Source organism: Macrobrachium rosenbergii, chromosome 28 (assembly GCF_040412425.1).
Source record: "Macrobrachium rosenbergii isolate ZJJX-2024 chromosome 28, ASM4041242v1, whole genome shotgun sequence".
Lineage (NCBI taxonomy): Eukaryota > Metazoa > Arthropoda > Malacostraca > Decapoda > Palaemonidae > Macrobrachium > Macrobrachium rosenbergii.
In genome coordinates this window covers 28,634,432-28,655,971 of record NC_089768.1, presented here as the reverse complement: position 1 = coordinate 28,655,971, position 21,540 = coordinate 28,634,432, and the positions used below count along the sequence as shown (strand labels likewise).

Here is a 21,540-nt window from a genome sequence, read left to right as displayed (position 1 = left end):
GAAAACCTCGGCAATTGCACTATGAATCAATTGTTAGGAGAGTAAGATAGAAGAAAGCGAATATGAAAGGATTTACAGTAAAAGGAAAAATAGGGTCTGCAGCTAGGGGCTGAAGGGACGCTGCAAAGAACCTCAAGTAATGCCTACAGTGCACCGCATGAGGTGCACTGACGGCAGTACCTCCCTACGGGGTTTTAAGTAGAGAATAGCCTAGCGTTACAACCCAGAATTCTGATCAGTTTTTAGTCTCTCTACTTCTGTACTTGTATTCCGTACAGAGCGTTGCCCGGCAGATAAACGAAAGAAAGCTCTCTCCCCTCCCACCCCAACCCCCTTCACGTTTTGAATGGATTCTAGATAAGAATGAATGCAGAGAAAACAAAAAGAATGCGAAACTAAAGAGACCTGTTTAGAAGGAAAGAGGGCGTACCCCGGGGGGAGGAGGGGGAAGGGAAGGAGCGATGGGGTGGAGGAGGAACGGGAGGTGAATGCAAGAGATGTCGGGGCATATTGATTGGCTAAACCCCCGTCTTCTCGCTCTCTTTCCTCTTCATACACCACTCATCCCCTCCTTCTTCTCACACCTCCTCCTCCTCACACCTCCTTCCTCATATCCTCATGGTAGGTGTAACTTACCCTTCTTGTATTTCTACGAACCCCTTCCCCGACGCCCACCATATTTTAATTTGCACCCACGTCCTTTATAATAATTCTGCTTATGACCGATAACCTTTGGTGCACAGAAACTAGAGTGAATTCGCACCAAAGCACATGGCTTGTTTGAAGGCTAGTAGAGAGAATCACACAATTTTAAACAAAGCCATAGATTAATGCATGGATGTTACAACGCACTGTTTTGATGACGAATAGACTCTGTGATAAATCGTTCTTTAAATCCCAGCAGGCTAGTCTTTAGGGTACACAATGAAAACTGAAACTTTTTAAAGTTGCACTGGGCTTTGTGGCTGGTTTTAGTTAAATGCTGCCATGCTAAAAAAGTTAAGTATATCTTAGTTTAACCAGACCACTAAGCTGATTAACAGCTCTCCTAGGGCTGGCCCGAAGGATTAGATTTATTTTTACGTGGCTAAGAACCAATTGGTTACCTGGCAACGGGACCTACAGCTTATTGTGGAATCCGAACCACACTATAGCGAGAAATGAATTTTTATCACCAGAAACAAATTCCTCTTGTTCTTCACTGGCCGGTCGGAGATTCGAACTCGCGACCAACAGAGTGGTAGCTGAGAACGGAACCCGCTCACCCAGCGAGGAACTCTGCCTTGCTAAAGAAACTTCAAATGACAATCAGTGGCAATTACGGACAACAAGCGAAAATGGGCAGTAACCGGGAAAAATGTAGCTTCAAGTATGCACATTCCCATAGTGGACATAATTTTTTATGAGTATATTATGTTTTCAATGAGATTTTAGCGTCCTCAGAGGTGTTTATTTAATAGAACAAGACCTGTATTTCGAGCTGACTGACACCATGATTATAAATTACAAAATTACCTGCCAGCTCCATAAACGCAAGAATTAAAGAAATGTGTAAATATGAAGACAGCCCAACATTTGGTCATTTGATTAATTCAGAACATAATTGTATACAAACGTCGAATAACTATACTAAATAGGAACCATCGTGCTCTTGCCTAATTCGGAAAAGGCTAATTCAGATTTGTGGATTTAATCATAGATTCTGGAAAAAAGTTAACTAACAACGCCAGAAAATATTTCTTTACGTGAGCCACGTTTCTTCTGCCTGTGAGGCCCTGTTAGGAATACACGAAGAAAACTTCGACGAAATTCGTGTTAAATGTCATATTATTTGTAGACATTTATGGTATGCTTCAAACGCCACAATTATGGACAAACTTGCACCAAAGTAGAGATTATGCGTTGGTGCACAATTAGTCAATATCTATTTTCTGATGTTGGACTACTTGACGAAGAACAGCTGTAAAACTGAAAAACTAAATATAAATTTACTAAAGTTTCATCGGCTTGAAAGAAGTGAGTCTACAGGAACTTCAGTATCCACATATGCAATTTTACGTTATGCAAGGAACTCCCACAGCTGCCCCCCAAAAAACCTGTTTTTGCTGCTTTTAGTTTTAGGTATTTTTCGTTTCTTGATTCTAATCGTGAACGGTTGACGGAGTACGGTGTAATTTTCACTCTTTTTTTTTTTTTTGTGGGGGGTGGGAAGCCGGGGGTTAGGATTTGCCGGACGTATGTAATCATCCCAACACTCTGTACTTGACATCATGGCATATTCGTAAGTTAGAGAATCTATTGCCTTGAAAGTTCACGTGGGTTTCCTGTGATGGTGACCGCCCTATAGTCCGAAGGCCCGATAGTCCGAAGGTCCGATAGTCCGAAAGTCAGCAGGCCCGATAGTCCGAAAGTCAGAAGGCCCGATAGTCCGACGGACTGTAATCAGCCCCCCACCCCTCCATAGCTAATACGGCAAAATTGTAACCAGTAAACACCCATAAAAATACCAACCTACGACTATCGGACCTTCGGACTATCGGGCCTTCGGACTATCGGGCCTTCGGACTAACGGACTGTAATCCCTGTGATTGCATAGACCTGAACTCCGTGTCTCCAAGGCAGTGGTTTTTCTGGAGCTCAGTTCACCAGTCGTTCGTTAAGAAATACTTAACTCTTTAATTACTTGTAGTTAAATCTGTAATTCTTGTTTTCTGCCTTACATTGTATTGATTGTGCGAGTTTTTAGTGTTTTAATTTGCCAAATTGAAATTATTAAAACTTAGAATAGACCATAGGACGATATAGGCCTAGTTACAATAGAGAGCAAAACTTTTATTTTTCTTGGGTACTGAATATGGGATCATAGGATTAAGTCCATCGAGCTTTTTCATGATTTAGAAAAAATTGAATTCGAATAACTATCAGTTGGAAATCATTCGAGTTGTTAATGTACCGGTAATTAGGAGTGAAACCGTTACGCGCTCGGTGATGGGGATGGCTTTGTTCTTTATGAAAAGAGAGCAGAGATCCGATGAAGAAAAATAGAGCGTTTGAATTGGGCAGTAGTTCAGTTTACAGCAGAAATACTTCACTGATTAAAGGTGTATATTTGCCCAAATTTTCAGATATTATATTAGAAATTTGAATAAACCTTATAAAAAGTCGTGCGCAAAGCATTTTGCTACATTCTGTTTCCGAAGTTTCCACATGAAACGTTAACTGCATAAGAAACACTGTATTTTGGTTTTCCTCTCCGGTTCCTTCTTAGTTATCTAACAAGAGTTAGAGCCATTCAAAGCTTTCTGCATGAAGTGGCCCCTTAATGAACTCTAGTGCAACTCGATTAGCCCTCTCTTGGAATAAATGGAAATAGGTTGGATCTGCAGCACTTATCCACATCTTTCCAGGTGCTTGGGTCGTATGTTGCTAGGAGTGCTGATTTTCTGGCTAGTTCATCAATATTTCTACATTGTGCAGTTGAGAGTCTCGATATGGAATTTAAATACTTTTACTTTATCTTAGGAGTTTCGTCTGTATGTACCTACCATTCATTATTCCCTCTTTAAGTTAACATTGACATTCATTCTCTCTCTCTCTCTCTCTCTCTCACTTTAAGTATTTTGCAAGATTTGGTGGCTCCTTTAGCCATTCGTTCTGTAATTTACCACTGACCTGACGAATGGTCAAGGTTGACCATTCTCATGAGAGGGTTTTTGTGTACCTTGATGCCACAGGCGATCTGTCATTAAAGCCATTGTCTGTGAGAGTAAGGAAAACGTGTTTTTGTCATCTTTTCGTGTTTTTGTAATTCCACATTTCTTGTTCTTGGCAGCGAGTAAATTATGCTGCCAAAGTCTCTTGCACGTAGCTGATGTTACTGCTACTTGCCGGGTATAGGCTAGTGTTCGTCCCCCAATGTCTGCTTGCCAGCAGCGTCTCACGGAAAATTTTAGTTTGACCCAAATGTTATCCATAATTAGCTGAACTCGTCCATGGTCGGCAGGTGACTTTCACGGAAAGTAAAATCAGTATTTTCCCCAGCTTTTTTCAGAATTGAATTGCCTGACAATAGTCAGTATCCTGTTAGAATAACACAGCTGTAGATTGTTTCTCTTTAATCTGTTCACCGAGTATTCTAAACATTATAAGTTTTCCTGTGACGCTCTTCTATTGATAGTGTGCGATAAATTGTTCATGAATTGTTCATTAACTTCACATCATACAATTCAAGGTTTACTATGTAATGTCTTAGTTTTTATTTTGTTTCCCTGCCTTGTCTCCTTTACAACGTTTCTTATGAAGAGAGAAGCGTGCACAGTTGACATTTTTGTAGCCATTAAACTATCAATACACGACCTCTGAAATTTAATGAAATTGTGCTTCTCACCCTAAAAATACGATATTGTCAGGAGTAGGAATCCGCCATCAGTAACTGCAGCTTCCATTAAACAAAATGTTAATACTTAACCTCCTTCACTTTCAAACATTGCCATACAGATCTTTCATAGCCTAGGCCTAAACCTGAGTGCTTCGTCACATCACGTCCTTACCTATTCCCCCCCTCCCACTCTCCCAACTTCCCAACACGTAGGTTTTCATAGTGTTGTTCACCATTCTTGACACACGGCCTTCCACTCGTCCTCTTAAAAGGTATATGATATCAAAGTGCAGTCAAGAATGGGAGGTAGCATATTTCTGAATCACTGGTGTTTACCATTAATGTAAACGAATTTTACGCTGGTGTAAAGCTGATGATGACTGAGGGGGCCTAAGATATATATATATATATATATATATATATATATATATATATATATATATATATATATATATATATACTGTATATATATTATAGACGTCGTGCAAAACTTGTCGTTGAGCTTGCACGACGTCTATAGTAAACCTCGAATTGTGTGATGTCAAGTTAATGAAAACTGGATCATTAAGCATAAATAGAATTAAAAGTCTTTTTTTGTACGCTAGTTAATCGAAAACCACATTTGTAAAGGAATTAACTACAGATTTCGTGAAACGAGGAGAATGTAAAGTTTATAGTGATGTCAGGAAGAGGCCGAAGGTGAATTCCCGTGAAGGGAGGATGAAGCCTTTACAAGGGGCCTCCTTAAAAAAATTTCGTTATATAGGATTATTCATATTAACCATTCATCCTTATCTATAGTCCCATGACGGAGAAATTGCTCAACTGACTCTGTATGAGGTACCATCTGTTCTCTCATCTAATTGTCTTATGCATTTGTTACTCGATATCTGTACGAATTACACACTACTCTACTCCTCTATCACTACCAACATTTATTAACCCACCCTTTTTCTTCCAATATATATATATATATATATATATATATATATATATATATATATATATATATATATATATAATTTATAGTGTATACGCACACACGTATATATGTGTGTGTGTGCCGTGTACATTTCTACATACAGTTTGACTGTGTTGAAGTCAAGTGTTACTTATTGCGTATACACACACAAGCCGTATATACATAGGCTAAGTTGTAGTTGTTAGTAGCCATGGTAATTATTTATCATCCTTTTATTTTAGAAATTATTTCTGTATTTTAATGTAGCTCTGTGAAATCCGTACTGACGTCAACACATACTTTGGGTCGAAAGGTGAGACGTCTGAATTGGCCTTACGAGCCCAATCGCTTCCACTTGTTCAGTTTGACGTTCTAGGGATTCCAATTTCCCTCTTTTTCTTTGGACAATACGAAGGTCACCGGATCTCTCTCTCTCTCTCTCTCTCTCTCTCTCTCTCTCTCTCTCTCTCTCTCTCTCTCTCTCTCTCGTGCCAGACCTGCTAAAAGTGTCAGTTTTGACGAGCTGCCTGTTATTTAATAAAATTTATTTTCTTTTGTGTGTGTGTGTTTTTTCTGTGAATGAACGGAGGTTTTTCAAGACCATTGTGCATAAGAGAGTATACGGAAGAGAGAGAACATTTACAGTTGAAAGCTGTTGGTGTTTTGCAGGATATAATTACCAGAGTAGCGGTGGTGTAATATAGCCAAAAATACAAAAATACCATTACCGACAGATATTGTATTTTTTCAAGCTTGGTGTAATAGTGCTTCAGCCCCGCGGAAATCTTATCCATTTTTACTAGACAGGATTAGTTCGTTGTAGATGCCTGTACCGCAGTATATTTCGGTACACATCACGGCAAAGAAAGGAGACATCTGGCAACTCCGGTCTTGTTGCGTAATATTATTACTTAATTAACATTACATTACCCTTTGGTATACGTGCTTTTAGTCACGCTCTGACATACGTAACGCCTTTGTCCACTGACAGCATTATTAACAGCTTATCATATGTTAAACGAAAGGATATTTTCTGCCACATTTCAGAGTTGCCAGATGTCTCTTTAACCTCGTATGTACCGGATTCATAGGCCAATTGTACTACAACTCGTTTTCACATTTTCCTCTCTCAGCGAGTTCGTGTGTCTGGTTTGAGCATTCATGATAGTGGTCCATTTGACTCACCACGTGTTTGCTCACCTGGAATTGGAACGGTCCTGTCCATGGCGGGCTGATCAATTCTCAAGATAAGAACGGCCATAGTCAAGGAAACCAACTCTGTCGGTGCATTAGCATGTAAAAGTCGCGAGAGTTGTCGTAGACAGCCAAAATTCATAGTTTAACTAATATATAATATATATATATATATATATATATATATATATATATATATATATATATATATATGAGTAGACTCTAGAGCTAAAATTAAATTCAAAATATTTAGGTTTCTCAAATGATCACGTTATTTCAATTCCATGTAGAGAAATGAAGCCAAATTTGAATGAACACTTTTAATGAAAGTAAATTTGTGAAGCACTGTCCATGATGACACTACAACGAATTGCTGGCTCTGACTATATTGCCACTCCACTCACTGTGCGCTTTTTAATGTTTTTATTAGGAAAATTGACCCAGATTTTTAGACCCACGTGTTTTCGGTCTGTTTTCTCGAAGTTGCAAGAAAGGACCATTTGTTGGATATCCGGTCGATTTGAGGCTTTGAGGCCTATCGCTCTGTTTTCTGTCAGTGATCGGGAAGCATGACAAAGTGTTGCTTTCAAACGGCGTGTAAGAGAAATTTTACATGTGTAACTAGTATATTTGTTTTTAAAATTTGGCTTTTGGCACGTGAACAATTGTCAATATACTGGTCTGTGTCAAAGTACCTGAAATACCCAAGGAAAACTGACTATTAGTGTTTAAAATATAGCATCAAAATTATGACTAATGCACAAACGTCGCCGATGAGTATTTATGTGTCTTTAACATAATTTCATTACTGGATCACGAATACTGTTCCCGTACCCTGAACTTGTGTACCCTGATGTGAGTGTTGCTCTCTTGCCAAGATTGAAGGCAATTGTTGGGTCAGCTGCCAAAGTGGTTTTATTTTTGTTTTCATTTTTTTATTTGATCTGGTTGTTTCCAGCGTTATTCAGAGGTTCGGTATGTTTTGTCCCACTGAATAATTTCTTTGTTTATTTGTTGGTTTCTTGTTTTTATTGGTGCCTTATTATGAGTTTTTGTTTTGAATTCAGTTCAGGGTCAAGTTCTGTCTTCTTTAACGCATAAAATATGCCCTTATAAAATAAAGTTGCGTACACTTCTTTAAAAGGGCTAATGCTATCGTTTATTGGGGTTTTGTAATGAAATTAAAGGTAATATTCATCGCAAAGTGGACACGAACCTTATACGGTTAATCTGGGCATGTTTTAGAGGAACCCTTGTGTTATGGAGGGCAACAGTATTATTGATAATGACGGAAGTAGCAGTGATAAATAACAGAATGGTTATGGTTATGACAAAAACCTTATCAAACTGATTAAAGTGATGAAATTAATGCTGTATATGTTATTCGCAAGTGTACATACCATATATTTCACTAACCAGATTTCTGGGGTCTGCCTAGTCCTGATCTGCTGTTATTTTTGTCGTTGACCCGTAACATGCTTTATGCTATTTTTTTTTTTAAACTGATAAGTACGCCAGTATTAACGAAAATTGAGTTGTATTAGTTTCATATGTTAAGTTTTATGTACATATCATATGTAGATTGACGTAAACAGATTTTTTACATGCTAATGACTACTTGTCGAGTTTTTATCATAAGAAAATAATGCTCTTGATTTTATTGTTTATAATGAGAAATACTTAAACAATTTTCGCGATCATTATTATTTTGTCCAAACATGCAGGATAGTTGTCTATGGGAAATTCTCTGATTTTATTCCAGTTTGATGTTAGCAAACTTAATTCTAAAATTTAAGCCCAGAGAGGTTGAAGAGTGAAGAGGACAGAATACAAAATCAGTATGAAGAATTAATGCTCAGGCAACAGAAGAATATTAATCGAAGCAATTGCGTCAAAGACTGAAAATACTTTGCACGCCTAAACTTGGCTTCCCTTTCTGAATGAACAAAATCTAGTGAAGGTCAATGAAATTTGGCGTTGAGCGTCCAGGCAAAGAAGCTGTCATGTGGGATTCACCTGCTCGAAGAACACGTCGTAGAGGATGAAAAGCTAGTACCTTTGACTCTGATCCTCCTTATTTAGTGTAGCCCGAAGGAAAACAGCTCGAGCATAGCATGTTCACGACAGAGCAGTTTTTGTGTGATTAAAATAATCACTAAGTCTAATAGCGTTACAGGTTTCAGGGAGAAATGCTATATCATTTAGACTATGCGTTTTCGATAGAGCATGCTGGCTGTACGCCAACATCATCTCTTTCATAAACCCCACATATATTAGTCTATATGTTCTCTTATAAACATGTATCGTATATCCACAAATATCCGCTCTCTCACATACCTACGTGTATACATGCAGAACGTACGTCTTGCGTTCGACTATGACCTCAACTAAAGTGAGAGTGTTTTCCAAAACACCACTTCAACCTTGATAGTTGTGCGTCCTTTGGACGAAAGCGGATCGTGCAAGTGTTAGCCTAAATTTAGAGTGTGATCTGAATTCTAGGCATTCAATTGAGAGGAAGGCCATAGACTCAAGAAATGAGACATTCTATATGCCATGTCTCATTTGAAAAAGACTGTGAACAGGAAACATTTATCATGCCTGCTTTGGAGGACGAGATGTAAATTACATCAGCCAGCTTTCAACCTCCAGTGCGTAAGGTTGCTATTTCCAGCATCAAGGTCTTAAAAGTCTTTTGAAAACATTACTTTTTATATCATACTTTTTATATCATCCCTTTCACTAAATACCAAAAGTTTGTAAGAACCTGGAAAAAAAAGTTTTATAGCGCCTGGTATGTAGACAGCTTCTCTTTCGGAGCTACCCTCCGTTGGGTAATTGGAAAGTGTAGTAGCTGTAGTTTATAGCCGGTGTCGTTGAGGTAGGCCAAGAATTTCACAGCAGAACCTGTTTTAAGTCTGCTGTAAAAGACAACTATTGAGATGGCTGTTTGTCTGTCCGTCCGTACTTCTGTCCGCCCTCGGATCTTATAAACTACTGAAGCTAGAGGGCTGCAAATTGGTATGTTGATCATCCACCTCCCAATCATCAAACATACCAAATTGCACCCCTCTAGCCTAAGTAGTTTTTATTTTTATTTAAGGTTAAAGTTAGCCATGATCGTGAGTCTGGCACCACTATAGGTGCCAACAACACAGGCCACCACCATGGCTGAAAGTTTCATGGGCCGCCCGTGGCTGAGAGCTTCATACAGCATTATACGCTATTCAGAAAACTCGATTGCACCGAAGTTTCTTCGGCTCATTTTTTACTTGTTTCATAAACACTTTCGCAATTCTGGCGGGCCAGGAAACGATTATGTCTTTTGCTCTTTTTTGTAGATGTTTTTTCCTTGTTTTTTTTTTTTTTTTTTTTTTTTTTTTTTTTTAACACTCGATGGGAATCCATACATTCACTTATTAGATTAGTTAATTTTTGTCATCTAAAGCAATAATAGTGGGACCAGACAGTTTGCCCCCTCTCCCAGATTATATTTGTAGTTAGAAACAAGATTTTCAAAATGACAGGCGATAGGACGAAATCATTGGTGTGTTTTAGGATAACGTTTTCTTCTTTTTTTTCTTATTGACATTTTATATTAAATTTGTAATAGTCTGTTAGTTCTGGATTATCATGTTGTTAATTGGTTGCGAAATAGTTTCTTACAAAACTGAAATATTTTCCTGTAAAGTAAAATATTCAACAAAGCATTTTCATGTTATTAGTTACCGATTTCAGACAGTAACAGTTTGAAAAGGTATCAGTTTAGTTGCGCCACAGACTAAGAAGAGAATGAAAGTAAGAAAAAAGTGGTTTCATTCGCTCATAACAAATGGTATACTGTGAGTGACAGCTGTTTTCTTGCTGTTACTAGATTGCTATTTTCAACATTATTTTTTGGGCAGACTTATACAAATCAGCATTACTTTATGGGTAGACTAATATAAACCAGCATTACTTTACGGGCAGACATAGGTAATTAAGCATTTCTTTGCGGGTAGACAGATAAATCAACATTACTTTATGGGTGTACATAGATAAATCATTTCTTTAGTAGGTTGGGGTAGATAAATCGTATTAAAATTATTTTTTAAACGCCCTTGAAAAACAGAAAGATAGAAGAAATTAATTGTATTTGAAGAAGTGTAGAGCAGGGGATATCAAAATAATATGATGGCCTCACGCAGTTAGGCTCATCTATAAACTAAACAAATGTTACTAAAAGTTCAACTCAAGCCTAATCTGTCTGTCAAAAGTTGAAAGTTGAAAAAAGAACGGTGACGGTCCCCATCTTAACCTGAAGTTACGAAGGTTGAAAGTCATTGTGAGTGTTGAGAAGGTCAGGTCACCTTGAGAACTAAATTAAGAAGTCTGAAGTGATGCTGGAGTCTGTATAAAATGAGGCTGAATAACGATGGAAGTAATGTGGAAATATATCCTTCACGTCCTTTGAAGGAATGGTTATAAGTTTCCAAGTCGTGTTTTTATGCATTCCAGTGCCCTTGAAAATATGGACTGAAAGTAACAGGCGTATGGTGAGCCCTACCGTAAACGTATACAATGGCGAATTGTAGAAAAAAGTGGAGAGAGAGAGAGAGAATGTTCGCGGTTGCAGGTCAAAAGAGCGGAGAAATGTTTAACGATGCCGTTTAGGTTAGTCACTTAAGTAACTAGGTGCCTTGTATGTAATATTTAAATGGCATGACGTGGTATACGAGTTTTCTGTAATCTGCAAGCGTCTCTCTCTCTCTCTCTCTCTCCCCCTGTTCGGGATATAAATTTGAATTGCGGCAATAAGGAGAAATTATATCGAAGAAGAAAGAAACAAGTAAAAAATGCGCCGAAGTTTCTTCGGCGCAATCGAGTCTTCTGTAGGCCTACAGCTTATAATGCTGTATGAAACTTTCAGCCACGACCCATTAAACTCTTACCCGCGGCCTATGAAACTGAGCCACGGTCCGGTGGTGGCCTGTGTTGTTGGTAACAATAACTGTGTCAGCGGATGATCAACATACCAATTAGCAGCCCTCTAGCCTCAGTAGTTTTTAAGATCTGAGGGCGGACAGAAAAAGTGCCGACAAAAAAGTGCGGACGGACAAAGCCATCTCAATAGTTTTGTTTTACAGAAAACTGTAAACTAGAGTTCTTTGAGTAAATCAATACAGTTGGTATGCACCCTACACTGAAATATATTCTTCAAGATACAAGCCAAATAAAGTGGTAGACCTGTCGAATAGGGTGTTGAAGCTAGTAGTTATGTTGAATATCAGCCGTCGGCATATTTGTGTCATTCAGTATTCTAGCGTTTTCCGTGTTCAGTACTTTCACAAGAGTCGCCGAGGCAGTGTACAGAATATATATACGCGATGTTATTAACTAAAATTAATAAAAGTGAAACGGTATTTCTATTGAGATCATAGCTGTTTCAATCAGGAAGGGCCTCGGAGAAGGAGAGAGAGCGAGCGAGCCCGATTTAATGCAAAAACCAAGTTTTGCTTACGTACAGTAGTATCGTTGTTCTTGAGTAATTTGTATTTAAGCCCGAGTTCCCAGATACGGTTCTTTATAAATGTTACTTTGTTAGAGGTTTGACTTTTTTTGTTATTCAGAAGTTTGTTAGATACGGAAATAGACGACAATATGCGTATAAATCAGCATATTATGACATGGAGATTAGTTTCAAGAGGATGAAGGCCCCTTAGCACAAACGTGCAAATGCTCTTTGAACTTGGTTACATGGTAACAGAGCCGTCAGAACGCCTGAACTGCACGTGAACTCGTTTGGTCGCCCTCCTTTTACTGACGATGGCATAGCTTTCGAGCGAGCACAATTGCCCATGCTTCACTCGCTCCCCCCCACAGTCCTTCCTACCCTCCAGGCAGGCCCGTCTGCTCCGTGCCATGCTAGTACCATTGTTCGGTTTAGTTCTCTCTCTCTCTCTCTCTCTCTCTCTCTCTCTCTCTCTCTCTCTCAGCCGTTATCCTATTTGAAATTCAAGTTGAATTCCACTTTTTGTATGCAGTTAATTTATATGTAGTGGTCCTATCTGTTGCCCATAAGTTATACACAGATGATGTCTGTAGAAAACCAATATTGCTCATAAAACGTATGTCAGTTTATAAGTTATGTAGCGCCTACGTTTTTTTTTTCCTTAATAGGAAATGTAGAAACTGAAAAAGTGATTTCGACTGAGGAAAACTGAAATATATGCATATAGTAGTTCTAATGAACCCACTGGTTTTAAAGGGCATTTTTGTAAGTGATTAGTAATTAATGCAGTGCCGAGTGTGCCGCTATGACCATTTTCTTATGAAACTATTAAACTGGCAAATATAATGGGACTGGATTCCTAATCTTGCAGTATCTCTGCGAATGTGATTAATGCTACACCACATGCTCTTGGGCCATGCTGACGTAAACTAGTCTGCACCCATGTTACCTAGATTCAACTGTCTCCATGAATAGAGTAGTTGGTCCTTATTGAGGAGAATACATTTATAGATTTCGATGAAAGTATAGTATATGTTCGGAATCAAAGTGTTTGGGCAACGTAGATCACTGTTAGAGAGCGCGTCATCAAGTGATGATAATATGAACAGTTTAATTTATATAGGAATGTTTTTTGAAAGGTTAGAAATCATTCCATTTCAATATAGTTATTAGTTTTCCGTATTAGTTACAGTAGTTTGTTTCATTTAATTTCATTTGTTCATTGTTAACGCGTACGTTTTAATTTCATTTCACGTGTTTTGTTCAAACGGAAAAGTCTGAAATCCAGATCTCTGACATTAATTGGATGTGAATAATTTAGCCCTGGTGTTTACTCATAGTGCATATGCACTAAAATAAAGGCTTAAAAATAAATACGTACTAAGATTGATAAGAGGTCAACGTAGTTATTGCACTTTTTTTTTGTCGACAGGTTTTAGCTAGGCATTTTTTGTATCATTCAGCCTTATAAAATGTACAATAATTTTTTATAAGTTTTACCAAATAAATTTATTTTACATTTCCCATGTCTTACCGAATTTCTGACCACTATCGTTCTTGTTATTGCTTATCTAATGGTTCGTATTTATGTTGAATTTGTAGCATTGACAAGTTGGTAATTACTGCTAGCAGTTGTATCTCTATAGTTCCTGACATCCCTCAGAGGAATATTATATATATATATATATATATATATATATATATATATATATATATATATATATATATATATATATAATGTGGGTATATATTGTGGGTGTTTGTCGCTTAACAAAACTGATACATATTCTTCGATCCACTCCACACAGTTTATTCAGAGTTTTGGTTGTGTCAGTAGATATCTTTTTAATGTACACTTTCACAAAGAACACACGTATACCATGTTTCGTTTCTTCACCAACGCCACTCCACAACACTAGTGACCCTGGCAGTGTGACACCAGATCATATTTGATCGCAACAAGTAGGAGATGATTCAAATAACGAGGTCATTCCTTACAACGCATTTAGGCCTAAGTGTTAGATAAGAAACACGGACTCATCACTGCCCAGGAACACAATGACCAACAACTCGGAAAACCCGCCACCGTAAGTAAATTGTTTTGTTGTCGCTTCTGATTCTTCGTCTAACATACATCTTACCACAGTTTAATTAATATTCCTAATCCTTTATGATAGTGCCATCCCGTTGGGGAATAGTGCTGCCCACTATTCCTCTATACGGCTCTTAGCTGCAACCCCTTTCGTTCCTGTTACTGTACCTCCGTTCATTTTCTCTGTCTTCCATCTTTCTTTCCATTCTCTCCTAACAGTTGTTTCTTAGTGCAACTGCGAGGTTTTCCTCCTGTTACACCTTTAAAACCTTTCGTTCTCAGTTTCCATTTCAGTGTTGAATGATCTCATAAGGTCTAAGTGCTTTGCCTTTGGTATGGCCGTGTACAGTTGCGTGCTGTGCGAGTCATTTATCTTTACGAAGACTGGCAGTGGTGTATTATTACTTAATAATTCACTTTACTGTGTAAGAGACTGTAAGAGTGAATGACTGTGTAAGAGAGAGAGAGAAATAACATAGGACACTCAAATACCAGTCTGTTTATTCCGTTAGACGGGTAATTCTTGTTTTTATTTAAAAAAAACTCTCCACCAGGAGGGGGTAATGTTCCTGGTTCGGCCTGTCGCTGGGATTACGCGAAAACTGAACAGGTTTTGAAGCTCATGTGACCCGTCTTGGAAACAGTTGATCAAATTCTGGTGGTGATCAGCCTGGGTCTAAATCCAAGATTTTGTTTACTGCTTTGTTTTTTTTTTTTTTTTAATTTAGAGGCAGTACTGTAAATGAAAGGAAGAAAAATGATTCCTGCTGTTTGAAAGAACAAGTAAATGACGTAATGGTTAGGCAGTAATGATCTTTGCGTTGGAGCGGGAAGTTTGCAATTGATTATGGCCCATCTAATTTTGGATTTTTCACATCCGGGTTTTACAGAGCTGAAAACAATTTCTTGATAAAACTGTTGAATTTCGTAGCCTTGCGTAATTTGAATAGAGGAAAAGATAGTAAAAATTCCTTAATTTTAGTACCACACATTTAAAGTAAATCTATAAGGTCTGTTGTAACACCTGGTCTTGCTTTTCTGGCAGGACAACTTTTACATATAAAATGCATAATTCAACTGTATGAAACAACAGCTCAGCACTTTTTTTTATGTTGTAAACAGCAACATAAAGTCACTCTGCCCGTGTATCACCCAAAAACCGAAATAAGCTCGAATATTTCTGCTGAGCACCAGGAAATTAGTAAAAAGAATTTTGAAAAAATCGCTTAGATGGCAGATATTAACAATTCGACCTACCTCCCAAGGCGTGTGAACTGCTACTTTTTTTTAACTTGATTGTTCTGCCTTCAGGAATTCCATAAGTCCCTATCAAATTTAAGGTAAATAAATCTAGCTCACAATTGCACAAAACGGCTTTTTGATGCCTTAATTAACGAGCGTAGCAGTAGAAAACATTTGTCAAAATGGAGAACATTTGGCAGGACACCCCACCCAGAAGCTCGCTTCTCCGTAGTTATATGTGCAGAACACTTTTAAAGATGAGTGCTTAATTTTTTAGTACAAAGTGCCTCGTTTTCGAGAAACAAGTGTTTGAAACCTGTTCTTCACATTCTTAGAATGTCACAATAAATTGTCCGTGGGAGTCCACAGGGTATCTTCGCACGATAAAAATTTTAACTCCGTCACGGATATTGCTGTACACAAGGTCTAGAGAATACACCTTGGCTGTACACATTTTGTGTTGAAGTCAGAATAGCTGTAAATGTGGAAAACGAGCAGTCTTGGAATAGAGTGTATGTAAAAGAGAGCTAGTATTAATATAGTGTAGATGCAAGACAAATAATTGAATATAAATTAAGAATTTCAGATTTAATGCAATTAGACCATGCTCAAAATTCGTCAAAAGGTCTTTTTCCGAGCGAGTACAGCAGTGCGTACTTTTTGTGGTGGAACCTTGTCTTGAACTCAAAACGGAACAAACGAGTGTCTGAGGGAATTGGCCGAAAAAGTCGCACAGCTGAATGAAAACTGGACCAGCTTAGATTGAGCTTAAAAGAAAAAAAAAAAAGAAAAGAAAAAAGAACGGTCAAGGATGGCAAGAATCATAGAAATTTTATTTTGGGAACCCATTATCAGTCGATAATTTTACCATTTTCAGCATTATACACTAATTTTCCTCTTCGCAGTTTACTGTATATTCAATGCTGCTGAAACAGTACAGCTCGAGAATGGTCCTACACATTTATCGTTTTCACATAAACTGTTTGTGTAAATCTTAAATGAATTCATTGCCGTATTATTTGTTTATTTTACTCACTCACTCCCATTGTAACACAGGAGATTTGGAGAAATGGAATAGATAGGTTTGTGAAAATCACGTAATGTTTGGGCCATTTTTCCAGATATGGTCATGCCTTTACAAAATATGACAGATTGCCTGGAGAAACTCATGCATTTTTCACGTTACGTTGTAGATACAAAGTCAATAGCCCAATATGTTATACTTTGTATGTCTGACGCAGATAGCTAGTCTCTCTCTCTCTCTCTCTCTCTCTCTCTCTCTCATATATCGTTTTCTACCATTTTTATTGCAAAATAACAAATCTTCATTGCAGGATATATATCGGAGCGGGAACCGTATGAAGAATGATGGTAACATAAGAGTTCTCTTATGAAAGTGTAATGTTGTGGATATGATGTTTTCCATCTTGTATTTTATGAATATATATAGTGGCTGACTCGGCTAGGCTATGTAACGATACCTGATTTCTCTCTCTCTCTCTCTCTCTCTCTCTCTCTCTCTCTCTCTCTCTCTCTCTCTCTCTCTCTCTCTCTCGTGTTGAATTTGCTAACTCTTCTAATAATCATCATATAGTTTTGTGTGCAATATAAATAAATGTCCATTTTTCCTTAGTGATTGCTACCAGTTGGGTAGTCTCTCCCATTCAGCTGGGTCGACTGGCTGCTGGAGGCTGAACTTGAACCGCAGATCTTAATAATGAGAGCTTAGCGCTCTACTAATGAGACATATACGGTATATATCCATCTCTCTCTCTCTCTCTCTCTCTCTCTCTCTCTCTCTCTCTCTCTCTCTCTCTCTCTCTCTCTCTCTCTCTATATATATATATATATATATATATATATATATATATGTATATATATGTATATATATGTATATATGTGTGTGTGTGTGTGTATATTATGTATATATATATTATGTATATATGTATATGAGAGAGAGAGAGAGTGTGTGTGTTTGTGGGTGTGGGTTTATGTGTAATACACATGTGCGTTGTACAATTTTGTTTCTTTAAAAACTTTCCATACTCTTGTTATGTTTGTAATAGTTTACTTGAGTATTTTTGGTGGGGAGTAAAAAATGCTTAGTTAATGGGTAGATATGTTTTACGGTTTGAAATGCATTGTGGTCATGGATGGAAATCCGTTTTAAGAACACAGGGGATCATTTTTTTTTTAATAAATGCAATAAGATAATAATTTTTACATAGACTATGTAACGCTTAACTAGGAAGTCCTGAGTTGGATCATCTAATAAGTATTTAGCATTATGATAATAGAGAATAATGATAACTCTTCCCTGAAACAGGAAGCCTGACTTAAAACTTTACTGTAAGTCATAACTAAGGTTGTGAAATAAACTGCATATATTTTTTTCGCAGATTGCTGATGTTTTCAGTTTTTTATTTATTTATTTATTTTTTTTTTTGCAAACTGAGAAATTCGCAAGAGCTGCCTGTTTGCCAAGTTTCGCCGCCTTTTACGTTGTACCGAATTCATTTAACCTTTGGAATTCCTGTTTTCACGTTCAAGTTCCTCTCGAGAGTCAGGAAATTTGCAACGTATATTGCAGACTCCCTTGCTGGGTGATTCTCTTGTTCATATCTCCAAATAAAGTTGCGTTGCCACTGGACTACACTAACTCGAAGCTACTGATCTTGAGGAAATTGTCGGTTGGTTTTGTTATTTATTGTTTTAATGGTTATGCTAGAAGACAGCTGAAATTAAAAAAAAGTGGAGAAAAAAATGCTAGCAGAACAGTCGTCGAGGCTAAGACGTAATGCGATGCAACCTCCAGACCCACACAATATCTGGATTAATCTTGCACAATATTGCGATGCATAGCAGCCCTTAATACATCGTAAAAATCGGAAAAATGCATTGATGGCATGAGGTGATTTGTTGCACTCAACTGCCTACAGCGTTAAGGATTTAAAGAGAAACTCTGTGCATTGAATCTCTCTTAATAAATAAAGGACGACCCAACATCTATTAAAGCTTTTTTTCCACTTCCATAATTTCCTTAAATTTGATTGAAATTTGTCTCAGGATTGCAATAATTTATATATATATATATATATATATATATATATATATATATATATATATTATATATATATATATATATATATATATATATATATATATATATATATATATATATATATATATATATATATATATATTATACACACTAAGACAAGACGCTGTCGTATTAAGAATATTCCTCGCATTTTTCCGTGTAGTGCGAGAAATAATATTGACGATAGACTGGTTCAATAGAGAACACCTTGAGGTGTTGCTCTAATCATCAAGGAAGTTTGATGCTTTCTCTGAATTGGGCGCTTGCTTGCCTTGTATCCCACGTCTCCTTTTAAGGGGCCGTGTTGCCTGTCATGCTCTGATGCCTCTTTAAGATGACGTTTGTCAAAATGGATTGGTTTCTCATTTGCTGTAACTTGAAATGATTTGTTGGGAGTCGTTGTCGTAAGTAATATCGCCGTGTCGTGTGTCGCACTCTTGTTTTTTGGAGATGTCGTTTGTTAAAATTACATTATTTTAATGCCCTGTAACTTCAGATGAAGTATATCGTGCAGTATATGTTTTCTTGAAAACATATATTGTACCTTTTCTTTTTAGTTTATTGCGAAGTACAGTTTGAAACAGGTATCTCAGACTGACTGACCGATACCGACGTTAAGATTTAAGCTCCGAAGTTGGGCGAGTAGTCACAAATATTCGAAGGCCTGACGGCTAAAGTGGATTTCTAACTCCGCTTAATATGTCTCGTGATTGAGTCATGCTGATATTTTAGAGACAATCCTGTCTCTTAGCAGTTCTTGTATGTTCTGTGACCTTAGGTTAAATGTCAGGGGGGTCGCTTAACTCAAGTTATTAGTCAGTTTTGGCACCCGGATTTTCCTAAATTTCGAATTGTACGTGACACTGAATAAAGCGGCCAGGTTTATAGTACAGTTAATTTAATGCCTCGCCTTTCAAGATAGGAAGCCTGAAAAGCTGAAGGGGTGAAATTCAGCGGTCTTTCTAGTGTTGCATGGACCCCCGCAAAACCCCGGGATTCTTTTGAATGTCAGACGCCCAGTTGTTCCCCTTGGCGTGTTCTGCTTTAACAAAGAACAAAATGGACTTGGCCTGTTAATGCTCTCCAGGTACTGCAGCCTCCGTTTCTGCGGCAGTGGCCATTTTGCCAAGTGCTTTTTGTTTTTTTACTTTATCGAACTTTTTTTTTTACTTTTAGCAGTAAGTGTGAAGGAGAGCAAAGTGCAAAATGTTCGGGTTGTTGTGTTTACTTGTCCTATCTAAATTGGTCGCTTTTAGCTGACCTTTGTTGTTGTTGTCGTAAGGTTTGAGCTTCTTGAAATGACAGCCACGTATGATTTCTATAGTTTCATATATTTAAATAGCATAGCAGCTGACAGATGTAAGAACATTGCATCATTTTTGTTCCAATAATGCATTATTAGAGATGAGTTTAGCATCAGTTTTAGGGGCAGGAAGAACGTGTGTATGCACAGAAAAAAAGTTTTTTCTAAAAGGAAGAGTTAGGTCCATAGTTTTTACACCGGGTATGCAAATCAGGATAGTATATTTTGTTATGGCCTATTGTTTTTAAAGTAGCAAAGCTGTCGTTAACAGTATCATCTAAGTCACTATGAAGGAGAGTGTGATTGCAAACTGAAAACACACTTCCTTCGTTGTACTAATTTATATTTACTGTTCTCCAGAGAGCCAGTCACATTCGGCAGGAGAAACTCTCCGGTAAATGGACCTTCTAATCTCCCTGTTTTTGTTTTTGGGAAATTAACAAAAAGTATCGCTGCCAGAATGTTCTTAGAACTAATGTTAAATTTTTCAGAGGGTAAAACAGGAGGCAGCAGCGGAGGAAAATATGCCCGATCTTATTTTCACGAACAGTATTCATATCAGCTCACGGGAGGACTTAAACTAAGATATACTTAACAGGAGGACTGCTGCTTTTATAACTTACGATGCCAGATTAAATACCCTATTTCCTCTGAGTACCTATGATGTGACCTACTCTTATTTATTTAAAACGGATGTTTTAATAATGTTTAGTAGATGTTTTAAGTATTATCTTTAAACTGTGCACCTCGGACGCAAAATAACCTCGACACCCTGTAAGTTTCTTGGCCGATGCATTGTATTGTATACGACAAAAAAAAATAGTGTCTGAAATCGCCATAAAACACAATAAATATAAAAGAGATAAATCTTCCTTCATTTACGTAAATCATATAAAGATCACATGTCTTTTTTACAATACAAGTATCCAGGAGACGTGTAGTATTGTAGAATGTGTACAGTACCTTATATCCTAACTGCTACGTATCGTTTCTCGTGCTAAAAAAAAAGTGTCCGCCATTTAAAAAAATATTATACAATAAAGTATTAGGAAGTGACCTACAACCTAAAATTAAGTTTTTCTTGCCAACATCGGAGCGGAGGAAAAAAATATTTTTTTAAAGCGTATCAAAATCGTTATGCCTCCCGTGGCGTGACAATTACTGGATAATGACGTTGCACAAATCCACCGAAATGCGAGGTGTGCATAATTGAAGCTAGCAGCGAAAGCTGTAATGGTCCACATCATTAGCGCCACACACACACACACTATGAAGATTTGGTGTAAAAGGATCGAAAAATAGTTGTAAAACACCTGGCGGGTAATGGTATCTTTGCCAACTGGTTTGGATTTTTACACGGGAGGAGAGTTACTTTTGCCCCAAATACTCAGTCGTATAAAACCAAGGATCTATTTGGTGGTGCCAAGATTATAGTTGTATTGAGTTCTATTTAGTTATTATCAAGAAAAACGAATTTTGTGTTTTTCCTAAATAGAATATACAACGTTTTATTTTTACAGCTGTTATCTGTATTTGATACAGTACTTCAAATACCTTTCATATTTCAAGAAGAAACCTTGTGTTCGTAATGCTTTTGGTATTTTTGTTTTTTAGCTTGCATAGCTAACAGATCAAAACCTATATACATAAATCTATAAAGAAAATTAATATTAGACAAAAACCCAGAGCTATTTTGTGTCAAGGACAGCGTCCCTGCCAGTTTAGGGATGTTTGTTCAACTTCAAGGGTGGTGGCGTCCCAGGTGGGAAGGTCCGAATA

General features: G+C 37.4%; 1 protein-coding gene across 15 annotated transcripts in view; it reads left to right on the top strand.

Moving 5' to 3' along the window:
* The window catches only part of LOC136854163 (ATP-binding cassette sub-family G member 1-like), a 203,474-nt gene that overhangs the window by 154,155 nt on the left and 27,779 nt on the right, over positions 1-21,540 (top strand). For 6 of the 15 annotated variants that reach the window (XM_067130434.1, XM_067130430.1, XM_067130429.1 and 3 more), the window contains exon 2: positions 13,833-14,111. The exons of 5 other annotated variants lie outside the window; for them this stretch is intronic. In XM_067130434.1, the coding sequence (XP_066986535.1) occupies positions 14,083-14,111 (29 nt within the window). In that variant the 5' untranslated portion in view covers positions 13,833-14,082. The remainder of the gene's footprint in view (positions 1-13,832; positions 14,112-21,540) is intronic. 4 more of the 15 variants (XM_067130439.1, XM_067130432.1, XM_067130431.1 and 1 more) reach the window with 1 other exon arrangement.